The sequence below is a fragment of the Phocoena phocoena genome, chromosome 1, assembly GCF_963924675.1.
Source record: "Phocoena phocoena chromosome 1, mPhoPho1.1, whole genome shotgun sequence".
Lineage (NCBI taxonomy): Eukaryota > Metazoa > Chordata > Mammalia > Artiodactyla > Phocoenidae > Phocoena > Phocoena phocoena.
The window spans coordinates 11,466,299-11,482,625 of NC_089219.1; the positions used below are offsets into that span (position 1 = coordinate 11,466,299).

The 16,327-nt window shown below is 54.9% G+C and overlaps 1 protein-coding gene across 2 annotated transcripts in view; it reads left to right on the forward strand.

The window, feature by feature from the left end:
* KAZN (kazrin, periplakin interacting protein) overlaps positions 1-16,327 on the forward strand; it is a 461,225-nt gene that overhangs the window by 401,489 nt on the left and 43,409 nt on the right. The window contains exons 4-8 of one of the 2 annotated variants that reach the window (XM_065875265.1): positions 990-1,160; positions 8,652-8,841; positions 10,877-11,007; positions 14,145-14,195; positions 15,673-15,796. In XM_065875265.1, the coding sequence (XP_065731337.1) occupies positions 990-1,160; positions 8,652-8,841; positions 10,877-11,007; positions 14,145-14,195; positions 15,673-15,796 (667 nt within the window). Of the gene's footprint in view, positions 1-989; positions 1,161-8,651; positions 8,842-10,876; positions 11,008-14,144; positions 14,196-15,672; positions 15,841-16,327 lie in introns of those variants that run through there. The other variant, XM_065875272.1, reaches the window with a different exon arrangement.

The following is a 16,327-nucleotide window of genomic DNA, read 5'->3' on the forward strand; positions in this document are numbered from 1 at the left end:
AGGGCCAGACCTTGGCCTCCTAGTCTCTGGCCATCTGGAATTCAGGCCTTCGGCGACAGGGCTGCTAGACAAGGCAGGATGGTTGCCTCTCAACGCAGTCCCAGGCTGCACAGAGACCTGGAGTTCGGCTCTCGATTTGGTGGATGGGAAGACCGTGGCTGGGTGGGTGGGCAGGGCCCCCTGCGGGGACCCTTCCTCTGGGGGAAAGATGCCTGGTGTCCTGAAATTGGCTCTTACCAACAGAGGTCAGGCCCCCGATCCAGCCGGCTGTTCCTTGCCTGCTGGCTCTGCTGGACCAGCACAGCTGGAGACCATGGCCCTCGCCTCAGCATCACGGAGAAAACAGCTTATGCAGGAGGACCAGCCGGGAGCTGGGGCCGGGGTGACGGCCAGAGGACTGGGCTGCATTCAGACACCACAGCTAGCTGCGGGTCCAGCCTGTCCCATCGTCGGCTGTGACCCTGTGGGATGGTGGCAGGGCCCTGTGGCAGCCAAGACAGGTGGGCTGCAGGTGCCTCCGCTGTCCCTGTTTTCCTGTGACACACACGTTACCAAACAGCAGAACAGAGGCCCAAACCCACTAATGACCCTAACTTTTATCAGGCTCCATTTAACTATTTCCCTCAAATGAAGTCATTTAGTCTTTATAACAATTCTTTGAAATGAGGAGTATTGATTCCCCCGCCATTTTAAATATGGAGAAGTGAAGACTTGATAAGTTAAAAGAACTTACCTAGGACATTTGTTTGCTCATTTATCCATTGAAGAAAAACGGCTGAGCATCTACTAAGTTTGTCTCTGTTCCAGTCTCCAACCCAGGGCTTTCTTCCTCCAGGGCCCGAGCGCCCGGCCACCTGCGGTGCTGTGGGGCCTCCCTGCGCTTCCTCTGGTCTGGGGGTCAAGGCCCTCTGGGTGGGCCAAGGGTAGGCCACACGCCACGCCTCGCGCCCGCGCCCCGCACTCCTTGTAACGCTGGCCTCTCCCCACAGGAGAGCGAGGACGCTGTCAAAGCCCTGGCCAAGGAGAAGGACCTGCTGGAGCGCGAGAAGTGGGAGCTGCGGCGCCAAGCCAAGGAGGCCACGGACCACGCCACGGCACTGCGCTCCCAGCTGGACCTCAAGGATAACCGCATGAAGGAGCTGGAGGCGGAGCTGGCCATGGTGAGACCCCGCCCCCTCACCCACCCAGGCCTGGTGGGGCATCTGCCGGAAGTGATGTCATGTGCTGGGAGAGAGGAAGTGCACGTGGGCTCACCTGGGAGTCCAGAGTGGAGTCTGCAGGGGCGGGGGCGGGGCCAGGGCGGGGTCTAGGATGCCCCCTCTGCTTGTTCGCGGCAACCACACCAACTTTCATCCACCTGCCTGGGGCCGAGCGTGTGGGGATGCTGGGAAACCATCCACTAGCCTTTGGGAGGAAAATACCAAAAAATTAATATTGGTTATCTCTGGGTAGTAAGATCACAAGTGGCTTTTATTTCCTTTTTTTCCCCCCTGTTTTCATCAGTCTTATTCTATTACTTGGGTCCTCAAGGAAAAAAATGTTTTTTTCTAATCCAAAAAATCCCTCAAAATACTTCCACTGTGTTTTCCTCAGAGATGGGCAGCCTGCACGTGGGGACAGAGAGTCTAGGTGGTGTTTCCGGGCCTGGCCTGTCAGCAGAACTGAGGTCCAGAGCCCTGGAGTTCTGTTCTACCTGCTCCTGTGTAACCTTGGTCTGCTCACTGAACTTCTCTGAGCTTCAGTGACCTTTATCTGGTCCTGGGGTGGGGGTGAGGGTCTTTATCCCACTCTGCCTTCCCCAAGAGATGTTTGATCAACTTTAGAGAGCTCGTGGCTTAAAGGGCCTTTGAAACCACCATGGCTAAACGTGGTGGTGGCTGGGAGGAGAGTGTGTAGGGAACTCCCAAGGTGGGGGGAGTCGCATGTTTCTTAGTGAGAACTCAGTGTTCTCTGCAGCACTGATGCTGGCTGACGGTGTGGTTACCACCATGGGTTCTGGGTTTGAATCCAGCCCCCATCGCTGTCTAGCTGTGTGACCTTGGGCAGGACCCTTCCCCTGTCTGGGCCTCAGTTCCATCAAGTGTCAATAAGGGTAAATGCATATATCCCATAGGGCTCTTGTGAGGATTTCAATGAAATAATGCAAGAGAAGCACTTAGCCCGGCCTGTACATGGTGAGTGATGATATGACAAGAGGGAGGTTTTCTATGGTCACTTGCTTCAGGAGCAGGGGTCACCCAGGGCAAGTCAGGATCTGTGGGCCCCTCCTGGGACCAATCCCACCCTCTGCTTCCTGGGTCTCCTTGTCCAATGCTGACCCCTAGTGGTGAGAGCTGCCCAGGCTGGAGGGAGCTCCAGCTGCTGGGTCTCCTCTCTGGGGTCTTCCCACCAGTGGGGTCGGTGGTGCTGGCGGCCCTGCTGCCACATGCAGCCCAGACAGAAACCTTTCAAGTTGACAATCTGGGAAGGGAGTGCAGGGTGAGGTGAGACCTTCATTCTCCCAAGTCTTCCCAGCGTCCTGTGATGGACAGATGGCTCTTCCTTGCCATGGACCACTAACCTCAAGCATCCTGGGGAATTCTGGGGTCTTTCAGGATTGGGAGCCAGCTCACCTCTGCTTCCACTCTCACCATGCCCGGATAACTCGACCTGCTTTAGTTCTGGCCAGCGAAACTCAGGTTCTTGCCCCCTCCCTCTGGCAGGCATCAGGCCTCTCTGCTAAGTGTGAATAGTTAGGTGAATGTTTGCAGCTCAGGGTGGTGGGTTTGCTGTAATGTCAGCACAGGCACAGCCTGTGAGAGCCCCGGTGTTGGTGTGTGTCCACTTGCCTGGAGGTCCCCTCTGTTGCCCGCCATCTGCAGAATTTCACAGCCTGGAGGCTTCCAGGGCTGCCAGCTCCGGGCAGTGTTGTCCAGCTCCCCTCACTGCACTGCTGGCCAGGACGAGACTAGAGGGAAGGTACCTTCCCTGCGTGTGTGCCTGAGGTCCTCGGGTTGCAAGCAACAGAAAGCAGCTCGGGCTATCTGAGCACACAGGGTGCACTGGAAGGAAGTCAGGAGCTCACAGGTGCAGTGGGAAGGTGGAGGGCCAGGCTTGGAAATGGGCCAAAGCCAAGGCAGCCGCAGGGAGTGGGGAAGCCAGGATTCCATCTGGAATGGTCCACTCAGTGGCCCCTGCTGGGGGAGATGAACCCAAACCCTTTGCCCTCTGAATTTCACTTCAGTTTTCAAAAGTCTGATCAAGTACAGGGTATTCAAGTGGTCCATCTGGGGTCGCTTGCTTACTCCTGATCTAGGAGTTCTGGCTGTGGCTCTGGTGATAGGTAATTTCTTAAGTGACCTGCCCACAACACGGAAGCCATGGCGCAGCTTCCTGGTGAGGGGTGAGCAGGCCCTGCCCCAATTCAGGCATTACCCCTCCCCAACCCAGCCTCCACTGGGTCTCCACACACCCTATGCAGCTGAAAAGGGCCGCTTCACTCGAGTAAAAGTCAAAGGACATTGGCTTCCCAAGAAGCAAACATCTCTCTTGGTGCTTGCTGATGGGCTCCAACCCTTGGGGAGGGGACATTTCCTGATAACAACTTCTGGCCGAACTAGGCATTACCACACATGGAGCAGTTTCACTTCTGTAGCCACACTGGCTCTGTGGAGACCACCCTGTGGTTTGTTTGTTTTTTTAAGTAAAAAACTTTCAGTATGCGTTTTATTGAGATATAATTCACATATTATAAAATTCGTCCTTTTATGACGTAAATTTAGTGATTTTTTAGCACGTTCACAAAGTTGTGCGACCGTCACCACTATCTAATTCCAGAACAATCTCATCACCCTAATAAGAACCCATATCCATTAGCGGTCACTCCAGTGAGCTACGTATTCTTGTCGTGCCCATTTTACAGATTTGGAAACAGGCTCGGCGTGCAGGAGGCTCACCCAGAGCTGCCCAGAGAGTTGAGAGGCAGAGCCGGGAGGTGGGCAGTCCCCGCGCTCCGTGATGGGAGGCCTCCGAAAGGACACCCAGATGCTGGCCTGAAGGAGGCGCGTCCTCCTACCAGCCATCGCTCATCCCTCAGGCCTTCCCCAGTGGCCTCTCCAGTCACTGAGCAGGCGGGAGACAGGGCTGCCAGCCCCGAGGTCACAGGCTCCCCCCCAAGTGCTAGTCCTGTCCACTCCCTCCCCCAGGAGCCTGGTTCCTGGTGACCTAGTTTTCTATCAACGTTCTCCAAAATGGGAGACAGTTCTTACGTTACTATGTACGCTGTACCCAGGGCTTCTCACCCTCAACACTGTTGACACTTGGGGGCCGGAGAAGTCTGTTGTGGGAGCGTCCTGTGCGCTATGCAGCAGTATCCCCGGCCTCCACCCACAAGATGCCTGTAGTGCCTCCCAGCTGTGGGGAATGACGTCTCCAGACATTTCCCAGTGTTCCCTGGAGGGGGAGAGAATTCATGCCGGTTGCGAACCACTCCTCTGTAAAGTGTGGGATTCCCTCGTCTCAGTGTCTGTCTCTGCCCTGGCCGTGCAGTTCTAACACAGCCCCAGTTGGGGGCCTGCGTTTCCTGGCTGTGTGATCTTTGACAAGTGACTTAACCTTTCTGAGCCTGTGTTCATACGTATAAGACCTTCCTCCTGGGGTGATTGTGAGGTGAGGTGACGGGAAATCGGGGCAGGCTCACCACCCACACTCAGTGGACGTTAGCTGTCGTTACTGATGTTGGAGACCAGCCTGTCCTCAGGCCGCGCCAGGACCAGGAGTCGTGGATTCCCACGTCCCGTCCACTAGCCAGTCATTTTGTGTCCTTGAGCTGCCTGGGCCTCAGTTTCCTCGTCTGTAAAAGTGACAGCCGCCACAGGCCCAGGCAAGAGTAGGGCGCGGTGAGGGACCAGCGAGAGGCAGGGTCGAGTGGCAGGGGTCAAGGGTGATCGCGGTTTGTTTTTTAACGGCCATGCTCTGGGTTGGCACCACTCCTGCCCTCTCTCTGAGGAAACCAGCTGGCCACACAAGCACACCTCCCGGCCCCGGACCACTGCCATCCTGGCCCAGCAGACCAGCCCTGGCCCACAGCCAGCTCTGAACACTGGGTCTGAGGTCAGGGCCCACCCGAGCCCGACGTTGTCCCCCAAGAGCCTCCCTCCACCCCCGGGCCTGCGGTTGTCGGAGACGGTATGGAGCCAGTGTTGCGTCATCAGCTCATGCTGGCACCTCCATGCTGGACCTGCGGCTCCTGCAGCCTGAGATCTGGGACAGGGTCACGGCCAGTAAGCCCAGGAAGAGGATGGTGGAGTCAGCTTGTAGCTGGCGTCATGCTCCTTTGGCGCAGATGCAGCGTCTCTGCAGCTGGAGTCCACGGGAGCACGACCCTTCTCGTGTTTGCTTGGAAGGTTCCTGCCCCCGGATCCTCCCTGCCTTTGGCGGGAGAGACGTTCCCTAGCCAAGCTCAAATTCCTTGGAAAGCAGGTAAAGGGTTCCCTTTAGCCGCACTCACAGCATCCCTCCGGGGCCAGGCCTGTTCTCTTACTGGAAGTACATCCTGGCCTCCAGGCAGCTAGGAACCTGAGGGTGGGGGAGGGCAGGGCCCCCGTGCCGCTCTCCCTTTCCACTTCCCAGATTGTCTGGTCTCAGGGAGGCATAAGTAATCCTAACAGCCTGCTACTTTTTGAACAGGACAATAGACCAGACAGTATCCTGGGCTTTCATGTGAATTATTCCACGTCTGACTCCTACTTGTGAAATGGAAACTGTTTCATAATAGCAGTCACCAACGTTCATTGAGCTTTTTTTTTAACCATCGTCTAAGCACTCTCCATGGAACCCAAGTTATCCCCATCAGACAGACTAGGACATGAAGGCACAGAGGGGTGAGGGGCCTCTCTTAGGATCTCCCAGCTAGGAAGTGGCAGAGCTGGGATCAAATCCAGGCCACTGGATGCCACAGCCTAGGCTCCGAGGCGCTGTGCCGGGCCACCTCATCCCACAACTTACCTATAAAAGTAATCCCTCTCAGTTCCCCATCTTACTGTGAGGACCTTGAGGCTCAGAGCGGTGGAGTAACTTGCTCCAGATCACACAGCAAGTCAAATAGTAGAAGTGGAGTTTGAACCCAGTTCTGTCTGACTTTTGTCACATGAGGGTGTTTGAGCCAATTCTCCAGTTCCCAGGAGCTCAAAACTGTGGGCTTAGGGTTCTCAGCAGGGGGTGGAGGTGCAGAGGGAACTCCCAGCATTGAGTTGCATTTAATGGAAGGGATTAGTAGAGAAATGCTGTGCAGACTATCACACGAAGATGATTCAACGCAGCAACGAGAGAGACAGAGAGTACATGCACGTATTTTAAGTTAGACCTTACGTGCCTTGTCTGCAGTTCACGTCTCTGTTTCGCTCTGTCTCAGAGGTTTAAACTCATGAGTGGACAGTTTGGGAGAGGTTCCTGTGCTCAGAATTCACAGGCACACCTGCCCCATCCTGCAGGACTAACCGTAGGCTCCTCCCCATTGTCAGGCAGCGATGATGCCAAGCCGCCTGCTGAGTTAGGAGGTGCCGCTCTCAGGCCCAGACCGAGCGGAGATCCACCTGGAAGAAGGAAGCCAGGTGCGGCCAGGAGAGCAGTCCTGCCCAGGCCTCTTCCTCGTGCCTTCCGGTGCTGCTTATCTCAGTGGGCGACTTGGGCTTGCCTGCGCTTTGCACGTGTGTGGCTGGGGATGTCTGCAAGAGGGCAGAGCTGAGGGTTAGTTAGCATGATGGCAGAGCGACTGGGCGCTCATTTCCCACCCAAGTCCACCCTCCTGGCAGCCAAGATGGATTGGACAGGAGGAAGCAAGGGGGTGGGGCAGCTGCCCGTACGGAGCGGTGCCAGGATGGAGGGCTCGGAGGCCAGATGCACAGACACCTGGAGGGGAGGGCAGATGTGGTCCCGAGTGAGATGCGGTGGTCCAGGAAACATGAGTCCGTGACACTGGACCTGCTCCGAGACACAGCCAGCCTGCCTCCTTCCTTGGGCAGGAGGGTCGCTCCACCGTTCCTGTAGTAAACTAACAGAGTTGCTTCCCAGGGCCGTCCGCCTGGACGTGGCAGAAGCCTGCTTCCATTTCCTCTGCAGATTTTTACTGAGTGCTTCACTGAATGTGCCCAGCCCCAAGCCAGGTGCTGGGGATCCCGTGGTGACCAGCCACGCCCCACTCTCTGCCTCGTGGATTCAGAGTCTGCATCACTTGTGCTGGTTATTTCCTTGCCCCAGAGGAGCGTGGGCACCATAGAAACCACATGGGGCTCCCAGGCTCCCAGACTTGGGCCCCAACTTGGACATTGTGCCTGCTGTGCACGCTTGGAGAAGTCACTTAACCTCTCTGAGTTCCTGGTTTCTCCTCGGTCAAGCACAGCTAATCCTACACTCCCTACTTGAGACCCAGGGCTGTTGCACGGAGCACATGATATGTTTCTAAACCAGGCAGGGACTATTACCTGGCTTGGGGGTGGGGCTGACTCCAACTCGGCCTCCCTCTGCCATATGGGTTTATATTCCCTGGGGTCTGGCAGTGGAAGGGGAGTGATTTCATAGACTCCTGGGGTATCCAAGCTAGAGGGAGCCCTAAAGATTGGTCTAGGCTTTTCATTACACAGATGGGGAAAGGAAGGCTCGGAGAAGGCAGTGACTTGTCTAAAATAACACAGCTGGTCAATATGATGAGGGTATATCAGGCTTTAGGTCAAGAACTTCATTTCTCAGCTAGAATCTCTTTCTCAAGGACCTCTGCTCTGCATGGAGGGGCCCAGGGCCTTGCGGGAGGTATGGAAAGTTCTGGAGCTAGGAGAGACATGAGGTGAGGTTTTTCCATTTCATCCGTGTTCATTTTAGGGGCAAGGCCAGCACTCATGGTGGCTCTGCCCTCTGTAGTGACCCCCAGATTCACTGGAAATCTCAGTGTGAGGCCCTTGGGCCCCGCCCCGTGTGCCCCCTCTCCCCTGACATGAGCCTGGGGAGCTAGTCCGGAAGTGGAAATTGACTATGAACGAAAGAACATGCATTAATACATTTCTAATATGTACCCTTTTTCTCCCCCAAATAATTTGAGATCACTTCTAATACAACCCCACATACCCTGGGGGAGATAATCCAAAGCTGGGAGAGACCTCAGGCACAGGACCGAGAAAGGAAGAGCTCTCTATCCCACCTGCCCGAACTCAGCCCCATGCCTGTCCCTGGGTTTCCTTGTGTCCCACGTACTCTCATGTGACCCTGAGAGCCAGGTTGGGGTCTGCCCTATCCCCAGCCTGTGTTGCACAACACCTTGTGAAGGGGCCATCGGAGGTTGAATTTGGGAGGAGGTAAGGTGCTGAAAGGCAAAACACCATTTTCTTACCATCTCATTCAAATCCCAGCTGGTTCTTGGAGAACCCGAAAGAATGGGTGCTAAGTGTGTCCTCGGTCCCCCTTTGTGTTCTCACTTTGTGTTGGCAGGAACTAAGGGGTAACTAACCCCAAAGCAAACCCTCATGTGAGGTACTGATTGGCATGCAGTGCAGAGCCAGAGACACCCTGGCACAGAGGTTGGATTCGTGGCTTTCTCACGATGGTGGGTAATGGCCAAGCAGTAGGCTGAGAGGTCCCCTTGATCACGTCGTCTTCTTCCTGTCCCCCGGCTCTCTCTCCAGGCCAAGCAGTCCTTAGCCACGCTGACCAAGGATGTCCCCAAGCGGCATTCACTCGCCATGCCGGGCGAGACGGTGCTTAATGGCAACCAGGAGTGGGTGGTGCAGGCGGACCTCCCACTGACCGCAGCCATCCGGCAGAGCCAGCAGACTCTCTACCACTCACACCCCCCCCACCCTGGGGACCGGCAAGGTGAGTCCAGCCCAGCCACAGCTCCGGGGGTGTCTCAGGAGGCCACCTGGCCCACTGGGAGGGGCGGCCTCTTTATTCACACTATAGCTGCTTTTAGGGGTGTGTAGGGGAGAGGCCATGGCTCAGGGGACTGAAAAGTCTAAGAGATGGACCTCAGGCATAGCTGGATACCAAGGTTCAGACAATACCTGGGTCTGTCTGACTCTCTCCATCTCTCAGCTCTGCCTGCCTCCATTCGACCTCATCTTTAGGCCACGTCTTTTCACAAAGCAGAAAACAGTCTCCAGCAGTTTCAGGCTTTTAGGGCCCTTGAAGCTCAAAAGTCTTGAGAAAGAGAAATCTTTCTCTGTGTGTATAGTAAATCCCAAAGAAGGACTCTGATTGGCCAGCCAGGGTCACATGCCTACCTCTGGACCAATCACTGTGTCTGGCAGTGGATGCACTGATTCTCCAGTCTAGGTCACATGGGCGTCCTTTGGCAGAGGAGACAGTGAGAGCTCCTTGATTGACGGCTCCAGGTAATCACTGGATGTGTGGGAGGGGCAGAAATAAGTGTTAGGGGTGTTTGTGCAGGCACTGAGGGGAAGAGGGGCCCAGCCTGTGGTCAGCATCTGTACCCGTGGGCCACAGTAGAAGCCCCAAACTCCTCTGTACATCTGCGGCCCACTTGGCTCCATTTTCTGTCCCTTCTACGAGTGGTCGCATTTGTGTGACAGATGCAGGTTGGAGACAGGCAGCTGGCTTCTGGAGCCTGTGGGTCCTGCCGTCACCTAGCTGGGAACCCAAGTCCCTGACTCCAAAGCCCCACGCTCCTCCGTATGACCATATGGCCATTGGCAGCAAGGATTGTCTTTCTCGGTAATGTAGCCCTCCCTGCTCACATGCTGCCTGCACACAGTAGGTCCTCAGTCTTGTCGAGCAGAAAGTGCTTCCTCCATCCAGCGTCTGCAGACAGGAGAGCACTCTGCTGGGGGACTTGGGTGGGCTTCCAGGAACTCATCTACTATTGAGTAAACACCTACTGCACACCAGGCGCCGTGAGCGCTGGGCTTGGACATGGCTAAGACACCCAGACTGCCTGCATTCATCAAGCTGGCATGGTAGGTGTGAAGACAGAAAACACATGTAACTAAACTGACAAAGAATGATTGTAGCTTATATTCAGTGCAGGGAGAGAAATCAGTGGAAAACAGGTGCTTTGTTGGGAAAGAAAAGACAGTGGGGAGAGCTGATAATAGGGGGAGGTTCCTCTCAGGACAGGCTGAGGCTTGACGGCTGAGATGTGCCTGATGGGCAGCAGGGCCAGCGAAGGGTGAGGCAGGAGGGAGGTGGTGCGTGTCGGGCACCATCAGAAAGCTGCTGTGACGTGAGCCGAGGCTGGTGGGGTGGGCAGGGCTGTATCCCCTCGGCTTGGAGGAGGACCGCACGTATCTACCCCCAGGTAAAGAGAGACCGGATGCCTGGCTCTCATGGCAGTGAGGAGAGGAAGCAGGGAGGCCCTCTGGGAGGCCGCCATGGTCTTCTAGGCAAGCGACGGTGGTGGCCTGGGCTTGGGTGGTGGCAGTGGGGCTGCAGAGAAGTGGCCAGATTTGGGGCTGTTTGGTGGTGCTGCTGCGGATTGGGTGTGGGGTGAGGGGGTGGGAGAAAGAGAGGAGCTGGTGGTAGCCTCACGGCTTCTCTCTTGGGAAGCTGGTACTGACCATGGGTTAGGACTGCACCAGGCCTAGGGAACGTCCAGGTGGCTGGAGCACTGTGAGGACAGTCACCGAGGCCCCTGGAGACTTCTGCCCCTTCCCCTTCACCCTGGTTAGGAGGGGGCCTAATTGGATCCAGAGGCTGGAGCTTCTTGCTGGCAGTGGCTCTCTGGTGACCCGTGGGGCTGTGAAATAGAGGGGTGGAGAGCTGGGCAAGTCTCTTCTCTATGTCTCAGTGTTCCCATCTGTATAATGGGGGCGTCGGGTGGACTGACCTGCAAGTCAGTGAAGGCAAGGACATTCTCTCCATCCCCCACTCACCAGCTGTCCCTGCTTTCCAGCGGTCAGGGTGAGCCCCTGCCACTCCCGGCAGCCCTCCGTCATCTCCGACGCATCTGCCGCCGAAGGCGACCGGTCGTCCACGCCAAGCGACATCAACTCCCCTCGACACCGGACGCACTCCCTCTGCAACGTAAGGCCAGCAGCAGCAGGGCCTGGGCCTTGGGCCCCGCCCGGAAACCACAGGGGTGGGAGTGGAGGGGGTGAAGACCTACCCGCTGTTTCCTCTCGTCCACCCAGGAAGCATTCTGGCGAAGGCATTTCCTGTTCTGTTCTTTCCTTTTGCAAGAAGAGATGGATGTGGGGAGAGAAAGAAATGAGGCCTGTTGGCTCCTTGTGTCCGGGAGGGCAAGGAAAATCCAGAGGATGGCGGGCCTGGGTCGGCCTCAGGGTCTGAGCAGCCTGGGCTTATCTCTGGTGGGCTATGTCTGGGACCGTAGGCTTCTCCTCCCAGACCATACCTTCCAGGGCTCAGGACCTCACCACCACCCCTGTTTCCCTGTAGAGCCAGCTCTTGGTCCTGCAGGAATGAGCTGGATTTTTTTTGAATCTCCAGGAGTTTTTGCACATTTTGCCTCTGGAGAGGCATCTGGTGAATTTGTTCTAAGTTATGTTTGCTTTGCTTACTTAATTACAGTTTTTGATTTCATACTGGGTCCCAGCTACCAAGAGGCACAGGTCCGTAGCCACCTAACTCTTGATGGCTGGTGGGACAGACAGGCTCCCCAGGGGTGAGGGGGTGAACGAAGGTGGGTGGGTCAAGCATCTGAGGACAGGAAGACGCCACATCAAGGCTCTACTGTGAAACACTGGGGTCAGGATGTGGGGACCACTTTTCACATGTGTTCCATCACGCGACTGAGAATCCAGAGGGCGCCCCTGCCGCGTCCTAAAGACACAGTAGAGTCGGGTCCTCAGACACACAGGAAGCCTTTCTCAAAAACTCAATGTTTTATTAACCAGTGAGATGGATAAGAAACAAGAAATGAGGTGGATATCGTGCAAAAGAAAGACAAGATAACCACTACTTGCCAGTGGGATGATTATCTACCTGGAAAACCTCAACAGAATAACCAGAAAGCCATTAGACTAACAGTGAGAAGTACAGAACAGTACTAGTAGAATATCAATTGATAAAAATCAGTAACTATTCTATGTTAGTAATCCCAATGGAAGCATTTTTTTCCCCAAATCTAGAATAACAATGAAGAGCACTTAATAAAAATAGCTAAGACTGGGCTTCCCTGGTGGCGCAGTGGTTGAGAGTCCACCTGCCGATGCAGGGGACACAGGTTCGTGCCCCGGTCTGGGAAGATCCCACATGCCACGGAGCGGCTGGGCCCATGAGCCATGGCCGCTGAGCCTGCGCGTCCGGAGCCTGTGCTCCCCAACGGGAGAGGCCACAACACTGAGAGGCCCGCGTACCGCAAAAAAAAAAAAAAAGCTAAGACTAAATTTAAAGTAAGTTGCCTCAGCGTGGTGACATAGACAACAGAGACTGCTGGCCGGGGCCTCGCAAAGCCACGTCAGGAGGGGAAGGAGGTCACTTCAGGCCTGAATCCCACTCAGGGCTCGGATTCTGTTTAAACTGGGGCTTTAAGGAAGCAATCTGTTCTTCTCTTGTTCCCAGGAGAGAACCCTGGTGACAAAGGCTGTCCTGACAGAACCAAGACGAGGAAGGTGGGCCAGTAGAGGGGCCTCTGATGTTACTCTCTTGTTCTGAGGGACCACTGCTGAGCTATACATACAGCCAGCAGTGCCATTTGTTCTTAGTGTGGGCCAGATACCCTGTAGCATCTGAGAATACCTTCCCAAGGGCCATACTTTGTCTTCCCATGGGGGGGCCCACAGGGGCTTTGACAGCCAAAATGCTGCTGGAAAATCCATTCTGCAGAAAGAGTTCTTTAAAGGCCTCTTGAATTGCCTCTGGCTCAGACCTAGCCTTTTGCCCAACTTGGCTTTGGCACATACCTGAGGCTACAGGCAGCAGATCCGGCATATTTATTCCCAAGCTCACTTTACACAGAGCCCTGGTGCCAGGCAATGGGTGCTTTGATAAGCCAGTTTTCTACACATAGGCATTTCAGTGGGCTCTGGCCTCATTCTCTTCCCCTTAAATTTGGCAAAGATGGCCTTATACAGGGCCAACCTACCTTAGCTGCCTGCCAAATAGGTTCTGTTTGCAAACCTTGAGATGGGACTAAAGACTAAACTACCATTTGTTCCATCCCCACCCTCCCTCAACCACCTTCATCCCCCATCTCAACAGATGTGCACACAGGTAAGCCAGGAAGAGCCTGAAAATAGCTCCGGGTAACCGTCTATGCTCAGGCATTTGGCCTGGTACCAGCAGGAACAGCCTGACCTGGAGTAAGGACCTCCCCATCCTTTCATGCTCTAGTCACTTATTTAGAGCAGAGGTGGGGACTCAGCACAGAGAGGCTGGAGAAGATTGATGGACATTGGCTCAGGTGACACATGCTTTATTTCTTGCCTTTTGCCTGCAATTCTGGAAGTGACCACCAGGAGTCTCCCTAGTAATGACTTTTGTGATCCCAGTGATCTATGGTACCCACCCCCAGGCAGGACAGACTGATTCTGGGATGTGGTGAGGGCTTTTGTACACTCACAGGAAGGAGCACTAGACCAGGGAGAACCAGACAGTCTTGAATTTGAGTTGTAGCTCTGGTTTTAATTAGCTCTATAATGTTGGACTGTCTGGAACCTCTCTGTGTACCTGTAAATCAGGCTAATGAGCCCTGTTTTGGCCCTCCACAAAATAAGAGATTCATTGTGTTGTTTGTAGGGGAAATAAGAGGATGCGTAGTCTCCCAAGTCTTCCTGTCCCAAAATTCTTTATTTTTATTTTTTCTATAAAATTATACTTCTTTATGAAAAGCACCAAGTATAACCAACTTCAGTTCTAACTCTGTGGACCAATTGGGAGAGGAACTTAGAAGACTTTGAGTGACTGATTTGTTGGTCAGAGGGTGTTAGGGGTCAAGAAGCCAGAGCAGGCAGGAGAGCATCACAGGGCCTCTGGCCAGGACCCCTGGTCCTGGCAGCATCTTCATGAACCCCGGGTGTCGTCATTGAGCCATTTGGAAGTGTCTACTTCAGGGGTGGAGGGTGGATTCCCCAGTACAGAAGCAGGGCGGTCCCTAGGGGATGGCTTCCTTCCACGGAAAACCCCATGCTCCACAGGCCACCTCTGCTCTCATGTGTTATGTGTCTTTGCTGTTTCATCTTCCTCTTCTCCTTTGGCTACAGGGCGACAGTCCCGGCCCAGTTCAGAAGAACCTGCACAACCCCATTGTACAGGTAGGTGTGCCTTCCCTGGCCACTCAGGCCCTCCCTCCACCCCACCTTGACCGTGACTTCACCCTTTTCCTCCTCAGCCCTCAGCATCCACCATGTCCATACTTGGACACCCAGGGCAGAGAGGAGTTAAGCCACTACCTCGGTCACACATGGGTCAGTGCCCCAGCCAGGCTCAGCACCCGAGTCTGCCCTTCCATGTCCTCTTCTAGATCTGTGGACCTACTAAGTGCATCACGCATCCCTGGAGAGTGTCTTCTCCTGGCAGCCAAGGGCTAATGACGTGGGCCCTGGGCTCTTTGGGCCCCTTGCTTCAGGAAACTTTTTAAAATTCATTTTTAACCTTTCAATACTCTATCCTCAGAGTGAGAAGGGGTTTGTAGGGAGGAAAACAACATGAATTTGACTGTCAGATGGGGTCTCTGAGGTCAGCTTTCTAGTCCTGGGGGTCCCACATGCTGGTCTTCTGGACTGCTCGTCTGCATCAGGGTCCACCAGTGAAGATTTTTCTAATGCAGATTCCTGGGCCCTCCACCCCAGAGATTCTGATCCACCAGGTTGGGGGAGGGGGGGTTGGCTGGATTTCAGGCAATTCTGACGTGGTTTGGGGAACCATTAGTCTAGTCTAACCCCCACCTTTTTGACCGGTAACACCACTCTGCATCTTTGTATAAAGCACTTGACAGTTTGCAAAGCTCTGGTGCAGACACCATCCCCAGTCCCGTAGTTGCCCCGACAGGAAGACCTCCTCCACATCATCATCATCGTCGTCATCACTGTCTTTGTCATTATTAACAATCCCCCCATGTCACAGACGAGAAACCTGGGCTCAGAGAGGCCGGGGGCTCTCCACGTTTCCGTGGGTAGTGACATAACTGGGATTAGAACCCAAACCCCTGCCTCCCCGCTCTACCGAGGCCAGTCCTGCTTCTTGTCCAGGGCCTTAAGGTCTGGGGTCCTTGCTCTTGGCTGACATGAAGCTCAGATTTCCTCCTTCCTGGTTTTCCCGGCTCTCCTATGCCCCCTTTTCCAAGGGGACATTTTTCGCAGTGAACTTAATACACTTGCGATGTCCCCTCCGGATGGGCCCTGTGGTCAGCCGTGGTAGCATGCGTGGATGCGATTCTGCAAGCCCTCCACGAGCACTGGAAGGCTGTAGGCAAACTGAATTTAAATGATAGTACAAACCCCACCAGCAGCCGTTACGAATGCTACTGGCACAGGCACTGTTCTAAGCGTCTTTACCCTCACTTTAGCAACATCCTCATGACAGTCTTGGATGGGTCCTAGTGTCGTCCCCGAGAGATTCTGTAACGGGCCCAAGTCCGCTCAGCGAGTGAGGGGCAGACCCTGTCATCCTTACCCACTGGTGCCTCCCACCAGCCATCCCCCACCCCCTACCCCTCCCTGTCTTCTGCCCCAGCTCAGCTTGCCTTTGTTCTTCTCCCCTCTACCTCTGCCACTTGGCCTGACTCCTCAGTCACTAGAGGATCTTGAAGACCAAAAACGGAAAAAGAAGAAAGAGAAGATGGGATTCGGCTCCATCTCGCGTGTCTTCGCCAGAGGGAAGCAGCGGAAGTCCCTCGACCCCGGCCTCTTTGATGGTACCGCCCCTGATTATTACATAGAGGAGGACGCGGACTGGTGATACCCGCCTCCCTTCGCCTGCTGCCCGGCGGGCGTGTCTGTGCGTGTGGACGTGCGTGCGAGCGGGGAATGCGCGGCTGGGCGTGCGTGGCGGTGCGTGTGCGCGTGCGTGGGAGCTCTCGCGCACGTGGGCGGGGGGGGGGTACGGCTGAGGCCCGCTCGCGTGGGCCCCTCCCCGGCGTCACCACCTCTGTAATTGATGTACATACTACAAACGTGTGTGAACATGTCAACTCTCTGTTGTCCTCGGAGCGATACAGTTGTGTTGTTAATCTGGGTTTGTTTTTGTTTTTTTCAGTGTTTTTTTTTTTTCCGCTTTTTGGTTCGTTGGGGTTTTTGGGGTTTTTTTGGTCCCTTCCCCCCTTCCCTTTTTATGAAACTTGAAAACTTGAAGGACTGCTGTGTATCTGTAAATAACAAAACTATTGTGCACTCCGTGCTTGTAAACGTCCCTCGTCCGAACTGCTACTTCTGGAGCCCGTCTCCCC